At 43.9% G+C, this 19,980-nt stretch overlaps 1 protein-coding gene across 1 annotated transcript; it reads left to right on the forward strand.

Moving 5' to 3' along the window:
- Positions 1–256: 256 nt before the first annotated feature.
- On the forward strand, positions 257–2,326 carry LOC306695379 (granzyme B(G,H)-like). Its single transcript, XM_079158610.1, has 5 exons — positions 257–392; positions 579–738; positions 910–1,039; positions 1,229–1,453; positions 1,629–2,326. Exons 1-5 carry the CDS (start codon positions 335–337, stop codon positions 1,767–1,769), a joined length of 714 nt encoding a protein of 237 aa, XP_079014736.1. The 5' UTR covers positions 257–334; the 3' UTR covers positions 1,770–2,326.
- Positions 2,327–19,980: the final 17,654 nt, after the last annotated feature.

Here is a 19,980-nt window from a genome sequence, read left to right on the forward strand (position 1 = left end):
TGTATTAATATTTAAAGCTACTAAAGAGCTGAGTAAAAGCAACACATTTATAAAGTTACAAATGGTTACTTTCCACCACTGATGTTTGTAAACCACATGCACCATAATGTATCTACTTTATTACACATTAAAAATAATGTAGACTAACTTTGAAAACCTAACTTTTGTTGAATTCTGGAGGTGACAGAGACGCCCTCCTCATGAATGTGGTTTGAAGCCACATCGTTTGCGTATTCAGACACTTCTCTTCCTAATACAGGGAAGTACTTAGACTGAAGCTGTCAGTGAAGTGAGCCACTGCTTTTCAGTAGCTCAGCTGGCCTCTGATCTCACCATGTTTATCCACCGTGAGCTGCTACTTCTCATACTTGGGCTGACTCTTGATGGTCGAGGTGAGTTTGGTTTTTATGGCATTAAATGTTAATAGTATTATAGCGTGCTGTTTAAACTCTTTACATGATGACCTGCATTCCACCGTCGGCACTGCGAGACATGCAGTGCATGAGGACGGATGAACTTGTTTTAATCAGTTCCTTTGGTCGGTTTAGTTTTGGACACTCGTGCATTTCTTTTTCCAGTTCATACGGCGGAAATCATTGGAGGTCACGACGCCGTGCCGCACAGCAAGCCATACATGGCGCTTATAAAGATGCTCAATGAAAATGGTAAAACTAGCCACTGCTGTGGCTTCCTTCTGAATCAGGATTTTGTGATGACCGCGGCTCACTGCCAAGCCAAGTGAGTTCAACACACTTCCATCAATCATCTCAACAACAACCCAGTCTCCTGCATTGAGTCTGGAAAATATGCTTAATGTCGGCGTTGGGAATTATGACATCAATTCTTTTAATATTTGTATTTTATGAATACAGGGCTCTGCACAACTTCTCTGCACTGTTCTCATTTCAGGTTCTACTCCGTCTTACTAGGACTTCACAATTACCACAAACGAGATGGAGTACAGCAGATCGATGTGAAGCAAATATATCCACATAAAGACTTCCCACATGATAACAAAAATGACATCATGCTTCTTGAGGTAAAATGATTTAAAAACAATGAAAATACTTGTGCTTAAGAGGAGATATGTGGGATTTCCAACTTTTGTTTCCCGTGTGATTAGCAAATGCTTTATTTCATGCATCGATCCAGAGGAGCATTAAACGATGTTACAGATCGATGTTTTTATTTGACATGTACTCTTTTTCATCCCTCTCTGTTTCTCAAGTTGAGCTCCAAAGCAAATTTCACCGAAAATGTGAAACCCATTGCTCTGGCAGACAAAGATGTCTCTCCAAAATCATGTGTCGTCTCCGGCTGGGGAAGAACAGAGAGGAAAAACGAAAAGTCTCTGTCTCTCACACTCAAGGAGGTCAATGTCACACTTAATTACAACAAGACATATGCTCTGGACAACATGTACTGCTCTAAGGGAGCGGCAGGACCGGGTTATGTACGTATTTTCTGTAACGTAACATGGACAAACAAATGTTGGTCAACAATGATAATCAATTGAATCACTGCATACTCATACATGTGTGTGTGTGTGTGTGTGTGTGTGTGTGTGTGTGTGTGTGTGTGTGTGTGTGTGTGTGTGTGTGTGTGTGGGTGTGTGTTTGTGTTTCCAGGGAGACTCTGGTGGCCCACTGGTCTGTGAAGATGGAAAGGCGTACGGTGTGGTGTCCTTCTATCGGGGACAAAATTTAACTTATTTTACTAAGATTCCTGACTACACAAGCTGGATCGAAAAAGCCATGAAGCACGATTGATTGATCGCATTTGAATTCACTGTTTGCATAAAATTGCACAGTTGATAATTGAGATGCTAATATCACAACTTCTGAATGAGACTCTCGCTTAAAGTCTGGACTTCCTCGCTTTACACAGATTTATTGTGTGCTTTAGTTTGATACAAATTACATTTTTGTGTAGCAAGTTGAGTCAAAGTATACATCAATGAAACGTGTTGCTTTTTCAAGTTACAGCTGTTTTCTGCTACTTGGGGGCTACAAACTGCACAACCACATTCATTTTGTGAATAATCTTTAGATTGTTTTAGGCAAATCTAAATCAATGCCATGCAGGTTTTTTCTAGGCCTTTCATGGCACACAAATTCAGTATGGTACAAAAGCTGAACAAATAAATGTAGACTCAATGCTGCTTAATAGATGTAATATCTTGATATTATACACTGTATCCTGCTCTTAAATACAACATTATATGCATTAAATACATTGCTGCTTTGTGCATCTTCTTTTTGACTCGGTGAAATGAGAACATGGTTTGTTTTGTACCATCTTTTGAAACAATAAACTGTTGCTTTCTCACCGTGTTCTCTTTGAGCGTGAATTGAATCAACACAAAGACAACACTGCCTCCTTGTGAACAAAGTGCATTGATGCAGCAGGAAGAGTTCCACTTAATGAAGTCAAACTCTCTTCTCATGCATAAACTCTCAACTTAATCAGGTCTCTGTCTGTTTAACAGATCATGTAACCACATTTTTATATCTGCAATATCTGACAGAGAAGCCAATTCTCAGGATGGTCACTTTTCAACAACACAAGCACATTGTGTTTGTCATTTTGACATTGTTTGGGCATTAAATGAGTTTAGGCATTAAATCAGGCCACATTATTGGATTACAACTTCACATTTATCTGAAGCATATGCTTAAACTATACAAATAAATAAAAAAACATCAGAAAAAATAACAAATTAGACCTTTAATAAAGGACAATATGTATTCATTAAATATATGTTGACTTAGTTGATGAGGCTGCTTTACTCTTATTATTCTACTTACTGCACATATGTCCACTATTGTGACTAGTGTGGTGTACGGGGGGCAGTGTGCATCGGGGATGTGCGGTCAGGGTATAGGCTCTGTCTCACCAAAGCAAAAATGTATGTTGAGATTACATGACAGCTGTATATATTAATACCTTCTTCATATTCATACTTCATCATTTTTATGAATTCTATTTATTTTTAAAATGCACATTAGTCACAATTTATCTGTCTAATTTCTAGACACGACCAAAGCTGCGGTCAGAAAATCCCCCAAAATCCCTCCTAACGTCTATTCCTAACCACTTTTCCTTGACCTCTATGGAGAAAGTCATGGGGGTCAAGGAAAGATGTGAAGGAGAGTTCATGAGGAGTTAGGAAAAGACAACCGTGGTGCTTAGAGTCCGACTCCACTTTTCACCAACTACGTAATTATGATGTGATGGCGGACTAACCCTAACAATCAACTCTGCTTCCAGCAGAAACTGACAATTCACTTGTGCAATATCAATGCATCTGTTTCATATCCACATTTCCTTTGTGCAATAATGTAGATTCAACTGTTCGGTTATATTTAGCTTTTTAACAGTTTAATAATTTATCATAGGCCTGTTTTTTTACTGATGCTTCTTGTTATTGAGAATAATAATTTGTTCATTGGCAGTTTGCTATATTTACTGTCTATTTTATTTATTATCTGTTTTACTTATTTGTTACTTGTTCGAAGTAAATAGATACATATCAAATGTAACACAATGGTTGTCACTGTCTAATCATGTTCATGAACATGAATCTATTACTTTATGACTGTATGCGTATAATTGTTACACCTGTGTAAGATGCGCATATCGTTTGTTTACATGGACGGCCGAATGTTGCGTCACTTTAAATGTTGCCACCGGAAGGAGTCCTTTGGTAAAGGGTGGTCCAGTGTTTCCTTTGCTAAAGGAGCAAAGAAAGGAAGAACAAATGTCCTTCGCATTTAGAGAAACTGCTGTTATCATGGCGGCCACTCAGACACTTCCGGGTCATTTCACTCAGCCGCGGGAATCTTCCGAAGCGAAAAGGACTTTTCGACCCTGTCACGTGACATCTACTCCCTCTGGCTTCCTGGCGAACGTCCAGGCAGAAGGGCCAAAAAACCCCCAAAACGCAAATAAAGGACTGGCTATGTGGCTAGCAAGCTTCTTTTTTATTATTGTTTTTGCTCTCCACGTGTGCTCTTCTCCTCCAGCACTTTAAAACGTGACCTGTTTGTTTTGCCAAGTTAGAGCTAAATGAGGAGAGCAGCAGCAGCCATGTCAATCATGGAGGATATGGTGAACTGTTGCATGTGTTGGCAGACAGAAAGATGACAACTAAGGTACAGATGTTTGACAACCTCACTGTACAAAGCCAGGTTTGATTGTCTGGAGGAGATGGACTTCCTTGGCTCATTTTGATGATAACTAACTGAAGAACCTGTCCAGACATGCAAAGTGGTTTGATCTGATTTAGATTAAAGCTTGATTTGGTGGGATTATTCTCTTCACAAACAGACAATGGTCTGCAGGCCGCAAAACTTTTGAAGCTGGTCTTAACTGCCTTCTACCTCATCTGTGGAGGACATTTACAGCATTAAAGTGCATCGATGGAACAGAAGAGACTTTCCTCCTTGGCTTGTGGATTTGAGGAGTTACACCCGACATGGAGGACTTTAACAACAAAGTCATTGACATCTTTGTCCAGAGGGAAAGGCGCACGGACGACGTCTACAAATAAAGTAAGTGCCTCCTTTTAAAATATGATGAACGTATAGGGCTATAGGGCTGTGGGGCTGTACTGAATGTTTAGAAACAATTCATTTAAAACGTTGACGTTCGAATCATAAGAGTGCTGAAGGAATTGTTATTCAACGTTATTTTCCAGACCATGAGTCCATATAAAAAACAAAACTCTCTGTGTATGTTGTCTGCTGTCTGATGATTCACTGGTGCGCTGACACCAATATTTCTCTATTTGTCGTCAGACACTCATTGTGTGTGTGTGTGTGTGTGTGTGTGAGCTTTTGCACATTTGGTAGGAGTGAATAATAACCACATATTCTCACTCTTGTATCCTCTCTCTGGTTTGGTCGTAGCCAGACGCTCATTATTTGTGGTGCGAATTTGTAGGAGTGAATTATCAGTTTTCTATCGGTTTCCGGAACAGGCCCTCATGTGTTATGGTCTGGATCCAGAGCTAACAGTGAGGCACATTGGTATTCTAGTCAAATGCATTCAACCCGCCGTTTGTTCATCTGTGATAGTTAAAGTCGCTTTGGGCCTCGGACACATTGATGCTCACAAAGTGGAAGAGACTTTTTGAATGTGGTGACTGCATCAGCTTGCCTTGAGCACCACCATCAGGCAGTTTCCATTTTTTTTTACATGCCCATAATGGTCTTTCATTAAAACCTACATAAAGGCAGCACGAGCACACTGTACATATATGTGTACATCCATTACTCAAGCTGAAAACCCATCTGGAAAGTTTTGCCGGTTATAAATATAAATATCTCCTTTTGCATTCGTGTGAGGAAGCAACCTCGATGACCCGATGTTGAAGCTAATTTAGAATCTTCTTGAGATGTAAATCTTCTAATGGCCACTAGATCCCGGCTTCACTGAATAGCTCAGAGGCTGCAGGGCATGAAGGAGGCCAGCATAAAGACATCATATACATGTATTGAGAGCTCTTGTTTGTCATTTCTAGCGGTGCTGCATCCTCGTCAAATATTTCTTTGTCAATCACCAAATGACCTGACTCGTGCTTTTTTTTCGCCTTCTGTGTAGCAGCCTGTTATGATGACCCGAGTGCAGCTTGTCCTAACCTGGTGCCGGATGTACTTTTAAATGTGTAAGTGGCTTTGACGTAACCTTGGAGTCTCTAGGGAGAGTCATGTAAGCCTCGGTTTTGACACAAATGCACAAGGACGGAACAATTGTATCTCAAGTGTTTGACACGCCTCAGCGAATAACCAGAAATAGCAACAAAAACATCTCGGAGAGAGGATATTGCTTCAATGATGGTGTGGTGGTCCATGGTTGTACTTAATATACTTAATATGCTCGACGCTTCGGTATAAATATTCAGTTAAGCTCAAAGCAGAAGGTTGTATAACACAGCTTGGACCATATTGGAGCAGTAGAGCGTCGTGTTGAAGGACAATATAAGCTGATTTTTAGATCTTGTACCACTAAATTAAAATGAACTCTGCTAAATGGTAATCCTACTTTGCTCTGTAATGGGTAGATGAACGTATTTAAGGGGTTTGTTGAACATTTATCGTACCAAATGAGGTTCAGTGCTTTTAGAGTTTCCGCAACGTCGCAGAAAGGCAAGATGAGGACTGTTCGTGTTTCAGCATAGCTGCACATTAAGAGCGGAAACGCTACATAACAACCTACTTTAGTTACATCACGGTGATACTCAGCACAGCTGCTCTGCAGTGGATCTACATATCATCCCCGACTCCTGAAATGAAGGAGAAACGATAGGAGGAACAATATAGCCAGCGGTGCCGGAAGGTAACCAAGTACATTTACTCAAGTGCTGTACAGGTTTGAGGTATACTTGTGCTTTACTTATTTAAATTTTATGCTACTTTATGCTTCCACTCCACGACATTTATCTGAGAGCCGCGGCTATTTGTTACTTTACTACGACATTAAATGACATTAAATAAAACGTATGATAAGCTTATGAAATACGTTGCATTAAACCAGCACTTTCCATCATCTTTGGTTTAAATTAAACAATTGTTCAATGTCCAAAAAGGTCAAATTTAATATTTTGTAAAATAAAAATACTGATTAATATAAAATCTAAATGTTTCTTCCTAAAACTGGCTTCACCTTAATCAGCCAGCTACAGCAGTAAGATGCTGCGTACACATTGTTGCATTTACATTTTATGCTACTTTGTACTACGTTTCAGGGGGAAATATTGTACTTTTTACTCCACTACATTTACTTCACAGCTGGTTACTGTAGGAATGCCTACATTTAACATTTACTTTCCAGTTGTTTGAACAATAGTATATACCAGGGGTCACTAATTGGAGGACTGCGGTCCGGATCCGGACCCAGGAGCCGTTGTATCCGGACCCAAGACCTAAAACCGGTAGATGATTGAGAATTATTACATTTTGACGGAGCGCTTCTGTTTTAACCGGCGCAGCTTTTCCAGCATTTACGGCACTTGTTCAGCGTTGTGAAAAACATAACGTGATGCAGCTCAGCCAATCAAATATGGACATTCTGACAAGTTTCCTGACTCGAGGCTGAGACGAGGAAAATATCGCAGAGCAGGACAATTTTTACATGGGTCGGAGGATTCATATCCCAAAATGATCTCCTTAAAGAGAAAAGTGTCCAGAGAGATCAGCGTCTTTAACCAAGAATGGACTAATTCGTATATGTGAATTCTTCACACGGGCAGTTTTAAAACAGTATGTATAATTTGGAGTAAATGTACTCACTCACATCTGAAATGAAGACGGAAAATAAACCTAAGAGCCCAATATGATCAGAATCCTAACACTTTGATTCACTGTCCAATGATGTTAACAGAGAGAACAGAGCTGAAACAAGTGGTTAAATAACCACAGATAAAGTCCATGCACACCAGTTTATCTTATTAGAAGATGAGAAAAGTATCATATTGTGGCTTTTTTGATTGACATCACTTCACACCTGAATTAACTGAGTTTGAAGCTGCAGGACAAATCGGTGAAATTCATTTTTCAAAAGCGTTCTGTTATGTGAGTTATTCTTTAATCCAGCCCTTATTTTACTTGAAATGAGAAGAACATTTATTTATGTATTTCTATGTATTATTTATAATCCTTCAACAAACGGATGCTATTCTACATGAGCACACTAGGTGGCAGCACTGAATCTCGCAGAACCCTTTGCTGTTATTCAATTTGCTGCATAGTTTGGTTAAATTTAGGGCTGAGGAACACCTGACACTTCACCTGTTTAGTGACACTATAGGCCAGGTGCTGCATATGTGAATAGCAATGCCTTTCAGCATAGAATATACCAGGGCAGGAACATGTGTAAATGAATAGGATGAGTTAGAATGACTAACAAGTTTTAATCAAGTGAGGAGGTCAAAGCAACTGAAAAAAGTAAAGGAAAATCATGATGCAGATTTTTTTTTGTTAACTATTATAACATATCGTATTATAACTGAGCAGAAATACAATCACATTGCAATAAGCCGCTTTGGTCCTGGACTGTCTCTAAACTAAATACTAAATGTGCTTGATGCAGGCGATTGAGATTAGAAAGTTAAGACCACAGTGGGGTTAAAAATAGAAGCAGAGACTGCTGTAGTAAGCACCCTAACTTCTGAACTACCCTTTTTCTACCGTAGCAGCACCTCCTACACACAAAGTGCACCTCATGACTTCCTGCGCAGCACCACATCTTTCCATTGTGGTAGACTTGAGCCAATGAAGCTTCGCTGACAACTTTAGTCAAGTGAGAACTTGCAAAATACGCCTGTCGAGATAGTTAGACAGAAAAAAAAATAATAGATATGTGTGTATGTATGTGTGTATATATATATATATATATATATATATATATATGTATATGTATGTGTGTCTGTATAGGTACAGTATGTATGTGTATATGTACATGTGTATATATCTTAGTATATGCATGTGTGTATATATGTATATGTGTGTGTATATACTGTATGTGTATATACACTGTATATGTGTGTGTGTGTATATATATGTGTACATATGTGTGTGTATATATATATATATATATATATATATATATATATATATATATGTGTTTATACACATACATACATAGCTATAGATACATATCTATCATATTTCTGCAGTGTCATTCATGTAATTGATATGACAGAAGGGGGCACTGTAAGCAAACCTTTTGCAGGATTCCTCCTGTAAGTTGGAGTCTGGACCAGTGCTTCCTCTGAGAGCTTCATTGACTGCAGCCTACAAGTGCTGTGTATCCTGCACTTGACTCTCTGTTTGATGTTGATTGCTATTCTGGAGCCGCAGCTTTGCAGAGGCTTCGACTTTGTGATGCTTCAGGGGTGGAATTTGACTGTGATGCTTTTTTAAAAAAATCTCAATGATCATTTAACTACGATTATTTATTCTTCACTGCACAACACAAATCAATGCACATTTACAGATCTATTCCACAGATAACATTTATATCCACATGAGATGAATGTGTGAGTGGCTGGTTTTTATTCCTTCTATCCAGCATCACGAGGCTCACATAAACGTAGCAACACAGTCCTCAACTGAAAGATAATGATGCGAAAAGCTGCCCGTGTGCCTTTAAGAGGCGAGATCACATTGTTATTCTGGGTTTGTCCACAGGCCGACTGTGGAGGTGGACAGATAGTGGTTCTGAGGGTGATGTGTGTGGAGGAGAGAGAAGGTGTGGGTGGGGGCGTGTGTAGGAGTCTCATAATATGAGTCTCCAGGGGCCGGTATGGATTAGAGAGAGAGGGGGGAGAGAGAGAGAGAGAGAGAGAGAGAGGGGGAGAAAGAGGGAGAAAGAGACACTGCGACGTGGATTAGATGTCCTTTGGATGCATCCCGCGTTTTATCGCGCGTCCAAGGAGGCAGAGATTGATCCTGTGATTCCCCGTTCTCCAGAATGGTGTTGCCGGCTGAACACTCAAGGCTAAGCTGCCCATTAACGAGCCAATAATTCGTGTCATTATGTGAAGGCTGCAGCTGGTGCCACTGATGCGCTGCTTCTCACATGTCAGGTCTGAAGACGGAAAAGGAGTCTTAGCGCTGCTCGTTATAAAGCCGGCCTCTCATCGCGGCTCCCGTCCTTTGTCTTGGAAAGCATGCGTGGCAGAGGAGGCTCGGCCTGGATAGCTTATTTATTCCCTCCCCAGCTTCCCGTCTTTTTTTATTTTTTTAAACACAGCATGCTCGATACAAAAAAAGAAAAAAAAAAAATCAATGTATTAAGTGTTCTCGAGTATGCAGAGTGACATGCCGCCATTCCCACTCTATGCCTTTGGCTGTGATTACAGCTAATTTGAATGATTGAAATGCTTCCATAGTGGAGCTGGAGTGAGTGAAGTGAAGGGCTCACACAGATGAAGGGGGAGGAGGCGAGAAAAGGCTTGGCTCTACTCCAGGTGGAGGAGGTGAGTCATTCCCCACACAGATAGACAGTCTATCAGTGTGTGTGTGCGCGCACGCATGTGTGCATGTTGCCCAAATTGTCGTCGGGAGAATAAAATAGTGCCTTGAGCAACGGCGTGGTACAGAATGAATACCACTGTGTACATTGTGCATCTGCGTGTGTTTGTTTTTGTGATTTTCTGTGCAGTGGGTATCTCTGGTTAATCTGTGTGTTCTGCAGACGAATGGTGGCTCCAATACCCGAAGTAGGTTGGATTCACGTGGTTCCGGGTTGTTCCGATACCAGTGAGGAAATGCCCCCGATACAGCCCAAAATGCCGGATCGGTCTATTCAGGCATCCGATACCACGTTATTGTCATTTATCAGCTCACCTTCGCGACACGTTTCAGCGGCTACCCGATCCGTACATCCCGCCTGATCGGTACTGCACATGTGCAACTCTCAGAAGAGATGAGAAATGAGCGAGAGGGCTCACTCGTTAGCTTCTTTCATCATCAGCTCCAGAGAAAAAAACACTGTTGATGGAAGTAACTAACGCGTGAGCCATCTAGCTTCTTTCTCATCTCCGTTGAGAGAGTGGCAGATGCTAGCGGAGAATGTAGCGTTAGCCAAAGCTAACCAAAATGTCAGCAATTTGTCTATTTTTTTTTACACTTGAAAATCTGCCAAACTACATATTATAAGAAAGTTCAATGGCATTCATTCTCTGTTTGTATAACGTTTTACAAAAGGTTTGACCTGAGCCAGGTCGTACACCATATCACATTCGTACAGGGTTAGTAGTATACAGCTGTATACAAAATAATAATATATGGTTTTAGTTTTTGAAGCAGCTGGTATCGGATCGGTACTCGGTACCTGCAAGGAAGAAATGATACGGAACATTTCTCATGTAACTCAGCATCAAACTAAATGAGTGCAGCAAGAGCATCAGTAGATTCACAAAGTGATTTGATGCGTTACATCTGTATTTTTAATTCAGCCTAAATTTACTCTCTTTGCTGAAAGAGGCCTGGCCAAAATAGCACACATTTTGTTTTTAAGCATGCGTTGTGTAGTTGCACACTTTTCATCTATCGTGTGCGTCTGTGTACACTTGTGTGTGTGTGTGTGTAAACGCCTGTGCATATGGCTAATTTGTTTGTGTTGCAGATGCATGCTGACTGTATTTTTCACCTCAGGTGGGCGTCAGATTCATGTGGTCCCGGCATCAAACTAGATGAGGGCAGCTAGAAGTTTGATTTGCGTCCTGTAGTCTTCTTTTGATCCGGAAACAAGATCACTGCCATCTTTTTTTATTTCCATTTCATCACCAGTTTCTTAGTCGAGAGTCGTTCGTGGACAAAGTGGCAGATCATTCAACTCCGAAGCACAAAAAACATTCAGAAGCGCACATGAACACCCACCCACGGTAAATGTTCAGGCGCACACGAGTTTCCTCATTGTTCCGTTTGCTTCTGAGCGGCTCGCTCGCTTCTTATCAGAAGGTACGGACACAGATCTCACCATATTCACAAGGTATTGGCTGCTCACAAGTTGCTTACTTGTCATTCATCAAGGGAGGGGTGTATAACAAGAGGACATTCTGTTCCAGACAAAGCAAAGCAAGCAGGCATACAACTCTGCTGCCTTCTTCCACCCCCGCCTGCCCATGCACCCCAGCCCACTAGCCTGTCTCTTCCTAATAACTCTGCCAGACTGTCTCTGTTTTTATCTATCCATCCATCCATCCATCTATCCAACCATCCATCCATCCATCTATGCATCCATCTATCCATCCATCCATCCCACCAACGCCATTGAGGAAGCGCAAATACAAAGTTGTCATGGCAACCTGCCCTGCCTTTCCTCCTCTCCCCTCATCACCCCCCCCACCGAACCACAGCACATACGCACACACACATATACACACACAAAGCTTTCTTGCGTCTATTCAGTAAACACTCAAGAGAAGGGAACGGATTCAAGAGGCAATGCATAAAGAAAGAGGCCCAACTCCTACAGAGAGAGGCTGACGCAGAGAAACTGGGAGATACGAGCAATTATATAAAGTTCAAACCGCTACGATTCAGCCTGTACACATGGTGCATAGAGCACAACTTAAAGTAAGAATTCTAATTTGACATTGTCAAAGGACCATCTGAGCAGTGACGCCATCTTGATTGACCACGTAACAAAACCAAAAAGTTTATGTGAACGGAAACATTTCCGGCTCGAATAAAGACCGAGGAATCTGTTTGTTGTTGTTGTTGCTGTCAAGCCAGAAACGTGATTGATGTCGTCGCAAAACCACCAAGTAAGTAACACTGCACAGAAACAGCAAGAGAGATACTGACACTGGAGCAGCCAAATACTGGCTATTGTCATAGCTTTTTTCCCAATTTCAAATGGAAATATACACGTTTCTGTCATGTCACAGATTAGCAGCATAGGGCAGCCATTTGTTTGTGATGAACATCTCCCAATACGAATCTCTCAGATGTTGTGTAAACGGATACCAGCTACTAATCTAATGAAACTCAGATGTGATAGTGGAGGTGCGGATATACCTCTTGATTCTAAGATGCATTGCGATGTGGACGAGAAGAAACGAGGTGTTTTATTGATGTGCTCAGTGTGAGATTTTTCTCGAGTCTGTCGTGAGATGCAGTGACTTAAACCAAGTAAGAGTAGAAGAGCTATGACTACGGGAACATCCGCTAGCCGCTAGGCTAATTCACGCAGCGTAACATGCCATAGGCATTCAGGAAGTGCCCTGTTTTAGAGCTGCTATATGTGAAAAACCTAATGAAGATGAATGCACACTTGTAATGCACTGCAGAGGGATTTGATGTTTGTAAGATGGGACACACTGAGATGCATCGAGAATCATTAACAGGTGAATTGTAATCAAATGGTGACGTCAGCAAAGATTCACACCTCTAGGTGATACCTTCAAGGCCAAGGCTTGTGACCGCGTTTAACCAAACACTGAAATGTCTCCTTGATAGAAGGACAAAACGGGAACGTCTCTCCCCGGCAGAGGAGATGGAGGAGCAGCTGGTCGACTGATGTTGCTGTGGTTGTCCTTGTTGTCGTCCCCGCGGTGACGACGTGTGGTCCTGAGGAAGCCGGCTTCGCTTGTCACTTCCAAGGAAGGCCGACACATACGCACCACACATGCACACAAACGGTAGCGCAGGTTGTCGTGGGTGTGTCTCCTCCGCAGCTGCTCCTATGCCGCCCTCCCTCCCTTCCCCCCCCCGCCCCGCCCCGCCCCCGTGCAGGCTCCTAGGGGGAGTGCACAACATCCCGCAGGTCTCCATTCATTCAAGGTGAGACGCTGATGACATGACAAGTTGCTACCATGACAACGGTCGGTCGGGTAAAGCCGTGCGACGTGAGCCTACATGTCGGCTGATAATGAAATCATCCCTCCTTTCTTCTCTCTGGAACAGGGAGAAAAAAAAGAAAAGCCGACTGTCAAGGTGTTCCAGTGTTTTGTATCCTCTAACCACCGTACCTTGTTTTCATCACGTGTTGTCGGGTAGTGTAGGCCTGTATGTGGAATTTGTAATGTGAGTGTCTGCATATTCTGGTCAGGTGTCTGGCTTACCCTCAATCAATACGCAATCAATTCCCCAGTAGTAATTGTTCAGGCCGCTGATTGCTTCTCGAAGCTGCTTCACCTGAAATTCGCTCTCCACCGTGCTGGTTGGCAATTTCGGGGGGGGGGGTTAGGGTTTCGGTGCGTTGTTGCTTTCGGGATCAGACACAGTGTAATTTGAATGTTAGCGTGCACAGGATTGATGAGCCTGCACTTCCCAACTGTCCTAATGTGAGGCATTGAGCGTGATTGGCATGCGGGGAGAGAAAATAAGCCAAAAGAAAACAGGAGAACAAAGTGTTTGTCAAATTAGCCGATCATCCCCCAAACGGAGAACGTATTTGATATGATAATTATGTTTATTTATCTTCCAGCCACTTGTTACACTAATTAGACTTTAACAAGCGCATTAGGCAGAGGTCTGCATGGGAGAGACGCTTTCTTGTCATGTTGTAGAAGTAGGTTTTTTCTCTCATCGAAATCCAATCCTCAATGAAGAAATGTGCATAAAAACGATCTATAGTCAGTGTTTAAATCAGCGGGGGGGCCGAGAGTCCTAAAAAAAGATACATTTTCTTGTGCGGGTGATGAAGTGTCAGTGCCCCCTCATTTGCAAATCACTGTGTCTTTATAAAAGATTTATTTTCTCATCCAACCATTGGAGTTCATTCACCCTGCTCTAAATATCGGATTCAGACAGACTGCCACCGCAACAGCCTGTAGATAAGAAGATACATTGCTGGTGGCATTTAAAAGGAGTCGCTACCCCCTCATCTGCCTTTTCATTGTCAGCATCCTCCGTGGCCTATAATGAGAATGGGCACGCCCAGGCCATTATAAATAGTCTGTGTCCTGGTTAAATGCAACACCTCTCTTTGGGTGCTATGATTCACTGTGATTCATGCCAGTGTGTGTGTTCTCTCTGTTCTCACTGATGAGCCGGATGACCGAGGGGAGGAGATAAGGGCTGCGATGGGAACATGGATCATGGGCGTGTGTGTGTGCGCGCATGCATGTATGTGTGTGAGTGTGTGCGCATGTGTGTGTGTGTGTAGCCTGGGCCACGCGTGAAAGTGGTAAATTGAACAAAGAGCGGAAGAGATGGAGAGATTGGAAGTGCACAGCTGAGGTGCTAAATTTGTCAGCCCACTTTGGAGCCCACTTTCAGAAAAAAAAGGCTTACTTGAAGGAGGCAGCGAACAGAAATGAACGATAATTTCCTTCACAATAAACTGCAGTGGTACATCTGTAATGTGTGTGGCTGCGAGTGTGTGTGTGTGTCTTTTACACGTGCCTGTTTGTGTGCAGGTGCAGCTACTTAAAGCTACTACAAGGAATTTAGATTTTCTGTTGATTTTGGCGGTCCCTGTGGACAAAGGCGGTAGTGTTTCCGAGCACCAGAGTCCCTTTAGAAAACCTCTGATTTTACAGCAGCAGGGTCTGACAGTCTTCCCCGTACAGATCTGGTTCTGTCTCCCCTTCTCATTATTAATGGAATGATGTAGAAGCCAACCATGAGGGCACAAACTGTCCTTTACCCTTTGCGAGGCTTTTTATGCAACCTAATATGCCGCCCGCTCGTTTAGCTGCTAATTACTTACACGGATATCATTTGGTTTCCGATGCAGGGACTGTGTGCATGTTTGTGTCCGTGCACTCTGAATTCTACTGCACACCAGCTCCCAGTGGCCATGTGGGTGTATGGTGGGTAGCTCAGAGTTACATTAATAGCCAAAGGGCAGGCAGGCAGGCAGGGAGGGAGGACATAGACAGGAAGGGGAAATACAGTTTGCTGGTCGCCCACCACTTCCTGTGTGTCTCCTACACTCGCAGCCCACGGACCGGAGCCGCCTCTAAAACCAGTTTGTTTGCTTGCAGCACGACGGAGATAACACAGAGCCGAAGGTAAACACCGTGACAAAAGGGCGAGGAATGCCTCCAAAGAAAATGGCGATGGGTTTGTCACTATAGGTTATGCAAGTTGCTGGAAATGACTCGCCCACGCTGCCCTGGCCTTAACTTTTTCTACTTCCCAAGTGTGACATTGACAAAAACAATAACAGACGACGTGTGATGAGCTGTCTCAATGTCATCCTGTCACTACACAATCCAAGTCCAACAAAACTTTAAACTCAGTTTTGCAGTGTTGTCAACAAAGCTGACACTAATTTCCCTTTTAGAGGAAACAAGGAGTATTGCAGTATCGAGACACATCCAGCAGAGGTCCTTCTCTCATTAGGTGTTGGTAGTGTCTCCCTGTCTTGAAGTGGGGAGCAGCAGTGAATAGGTGATGAAGGGGAACCACAGCAATTCAGGTAGTCCAGTATTTCAGTTGTCAATGTAAGCAAATGAGCAAATGTTTGTGTCACAGTGTGCAAAGATTCTTCTTAAATTCTGAGAATTCTTTTAAACGTGACTACTCTGGACCCATTTTTGGACCTTCCACCCCTCTCGAGGGACTCAACACAACCGCCACTGCTGACAGATCGGCCGATAAGAAGCCCCCGGTTTGCACACATACTGTGCTCTGGTAAGAGGCAATCCCCCCCCCCCCCCCCTGCCCTTCTGGGATCCCACATCCCCATTGAACTTTACACCCACTCACCAAGGAATGCAGGGAGAGGGAGGGGAAGCGGGGGCTTTAAGAGGCAGAGATGGGGGGGGGGGGGGGGGGGGGGGGGGGGGATAAAGGGGAAGGGAGAAACGAATGGGGGAAAAAAAGAAGAAGAAGAAAAAAAAAGAAGAGGAAATACGCCGATAATAAATGGCCCTCGTGATAAGACTGCTTGTGTGGTAGTTGGTAATGTGAAAACAGGGACAGGAATGCAACAACAAAGGGAGCGATGGCACATCATGTGGGTCCGCGGTGCAGAGGAGGCTGTTTGAGGGTCCCCCCCTCCCCCCCTCCCCCTCTGTCCTTTACTGAACAGGTGAGGATTGACATGGACAGGAAAGGGCGTGGGAAGAAGGGCAGACACACGTGCACACAAACTGCACATGCACATGAAAACATGTAATTGTCTTTCTTTGTCGTCACTTGGATGTATTTGTACGTGCAGGTGTGTGTGTGTGATAGGATTTCTTATCATCCTCCGCAGTAAAACACCTGTTTGCATCACACAAAAAAATCCCTCAGGTGCTTGTTTCATTTTGTTTCTCAACACCGGCGTCTTGTCAACAAGTTGCCGGTGCCTCTCGCCGTCCCCCCTTTTCTCTCTTTCTGCGGACTTTCTCAAAGGGCCTCACCAGCGCCTGATGAAAGCAGGTGCCTTGGTACGCCTCTCATTGAATTAGGAATTCCACAGCGTAAAGTGGCGGCATTGTTGATGAAAGGTTAGAGCTGTTTCAAATTCTCCCCCTAAATGAAAAGGCCCTCTCTCCAGCGGTTCTACAAAAAAGGAGGGATGACATTTTGGTTGCATCGGCTGTATATCTAAAGTGTCTGCCGCCAAATGCCAAAACGATCAAAGCCAAACAGGGAGGATCATACGCACAGAGAGCACCTAGGCGCTCTTTGTTAGGTTATCTGCCCACAAACCTTAGTCAGACCTCATAAAAAGTCATTAACCCCCCCGCCCCCCCCCCCATTTAATGATAAACATTTACATGGTGGCAGTGAAAGGAATTTATCAGGTCTTTGCATTAGGGATTAGAGTCGGTGGCGGAATTAGTGTCTGTTCAAGGGCAGAATGGAGGATTGGAAACTCAGTGGGTGGAACATAAAGAGATTTCATAAGAGGAGGCAGGTGGTGGTGAAACAAGACTTTGAAGCTCTCTCTCTCTCTCTCTCTCTCTCTCTTTTTCGAACCCACCTTTGTGACATATCGCAGATGTGAATGGACGTCTTCGCTTTGAGCTCTATAGTCTGAAGGATAAAGGAGGCAAGTGTTGCATCTTACTTTTATTTTTTTTTTAATGGCGTCACAAAAGCGCAGGATGTGAGAGGCTGGATCACTGACCTTTATTGTCACTGCCCTCTGTTCAGGTCAGCCACGTACACGCCACTACCTCTCTCCATTGTTCATTGTCATAAAGAGCAGACACGCTATCTGGCTGCCTCGCCAACCCGACCGCGACTCTTGTGTGTCCACGGTGACTCACACCAGAGTGCTCCGTGTTTGCTCCGCTTTGTCAGCCGGTGGCACCCCACAAGAGCAGGTAATCAGGCCAGAGGTTCAGTCGTATATATGTAAGGATTATCAAAGAAACATGATGTCGAAAGGTAAACTTCAACTCTGCGCCCGCCCGACGGGCAGACAGGGCCCGGGAGGCAGCGCAAACAGAAGAGGATGTATTTGCTTTTCATGTGAAAATCAATGGGCCCAGACAGATGGCGGTTTGTTTCCTCACTATTTACTCCCCGGCTCCTTGACAAAAATGCCCCCCCGCCCGCCCCCTCCTGGGCCGACGGTGCACAGGTAAGAAGAAAGCCACCCCTTTCCTTTCCCAACCCCCAAAATGGATGACAGATGTGCGAGCTACCGCCCTATTTCTTGCTCCCCTCTAAACCCCCATCTATTCCCTGCTGTTTGACCTAGCGACGGCAAAACGGCCTTGAGGGGAAAAAAAGGTTTATCCGCTTAATAAGCTACTCCATCAGATAAACATCTTTATCTTTAACAGAAATATTGGCCACCTAACACAAGCCAACTGGAAACGTTCCGCCATGAAGAAACACAAGGCTTTTATTCATGCAGTATGGTTTGGTGAGTCATATTGTAGAACAGGAGACAGCTACGACCAAAGATAGATGGTGACAGATCCGTTGATGAGTACTTCATGCCAGCCGCGCCTGAAGTGTCTCAGCTCAGAGGGGACGGTTAACGTGCCCCGGCTCATGTGAGAGGTTGAGGTGCTAAAAGGAACAGACACATCAAAGATCACTTTTTCCTGAACCCTATATAGGATATCTCTTGTGTGGCTCACACGTATCACAAATACAGGAGTTGTATTCATGTAAGAGCCTTAACATCTCTTGTTCTTTTGAGACAAAAAAAATAAGTAATATTTTGTTAGATCAGCTCGCCCACTCTTAAAACCATTTTCCCTGGACAGAAATCTATACAAATTGCTTTTACTGGAATCTGCTACAACTGGGACTGTGAGTGAATGTTTTTCCCGGTTACCATCAGTACAATGAAACGATCCTCACAGGAATCAGACCGAGGTCTGCACCGCTGAATCTGTGGGTTTTAATAGAGCCTCGCGTGGAATCAAGTCTTTCCTTCTGCTGCTTTGAGAGATACTTTTAGTCAAACAGTGGCACTTCTGCTCACCACGACGGCACAGAAGGTGCATTTCTCTGATTCAGAAGGTTTCTTTTTAGTTTTTAGTTTGCCGCAGCTTGTAACAGGGGATGCTGCTTCCCCTTTTATTCCTCCCTGTTTTGCAAGAGAAGGAGGGGTGAGAAATGTTGAGGGGGTGGGTGGGTGGGTGGATGGATACGGGGGTGAAAGTCAGCATTCCAGCCGGGCCAGAGCGGAGCAGAGGTCGTGCGGGTGGAGAGCACGGGTGGAGGTGTGGGCGGTGCGGTGGCGGCGGCAGCAGCAGTGCAGGGGCGTAGCAGAGTCGAGCGCAAAGAGCAGTTCCTGATTCCACAGCCCTGAGCTCACCACCTTTGTGCCTGCCACCAGCCACTCCCGTTTCTCCTTCACACCATCTTCCCTCTCCTCCCACAACTCTCCCCCCCTCCACCCTTCACCATGTCTCTCCATCTGAGGTGTTAACTCCTTGTTGGGCAGTTCCAGAGCCATTGGCACCGGCGGAGGTTTTCGAGGAAGCTCTGGGAGGAGGCAGGCGCGCTGCTCTGGCTCCTTACTGGAAGGGAAAGGCGTGTGTGCCCGTAAAGTCTAAATGATTCACTCCGCAAATGTTGTTTTTTTTATCCATTTGCAACACCGCATAATCCGCCTGGCAATTAGCTGTGACCCGGCATGACGGACGTGTCGGCGCATACAACGCAGACGCAGCACAGGATCAATCGGCGAGGGGAAGGAGCAACACGAGATGAAACAGGGGTAGACTGAGGAGGAGCCCTGGATTTGGTCACGCCTGTGTTTAACCCATAAACACTAGGGTTTAGTCAAGCTGCACTAAATCATGAATGTTGGCTCCACGAGCATTAAAAACAATAGCAGATTAGTGAAAAAAGCCAGCTGTTACTGTCAGCACCCCATTGAATATCTAAGGCTTGTCCACAATAGAGCATTATTGCAGCAAATAATAAGACTCATAAGCCAGATTGACAGGTGAATAGCAGAGGACATGATATGATGACACACACGCACACACTAACAGTACAGTATGTCACAGACTAGAAATAACATCCTAATATGGGTTAAGGAGAGCAGGAGGATGACGTTGGAGGGCCTTGCACAACACAGTACCTAGAATTAGGACTGGGACAGGGCTCA

Source organism: Pholis gunnellus, assembly GCF_910591455.1.
Source record: "Pholis gunnellus genome assembly, chromosome: 4".
Lineage (NCBI taxonomy): Eukaryota > Metazoa > Chordata > Actinopteri > Perciformes > Pholidae > Pholis > Pholis gunnellus.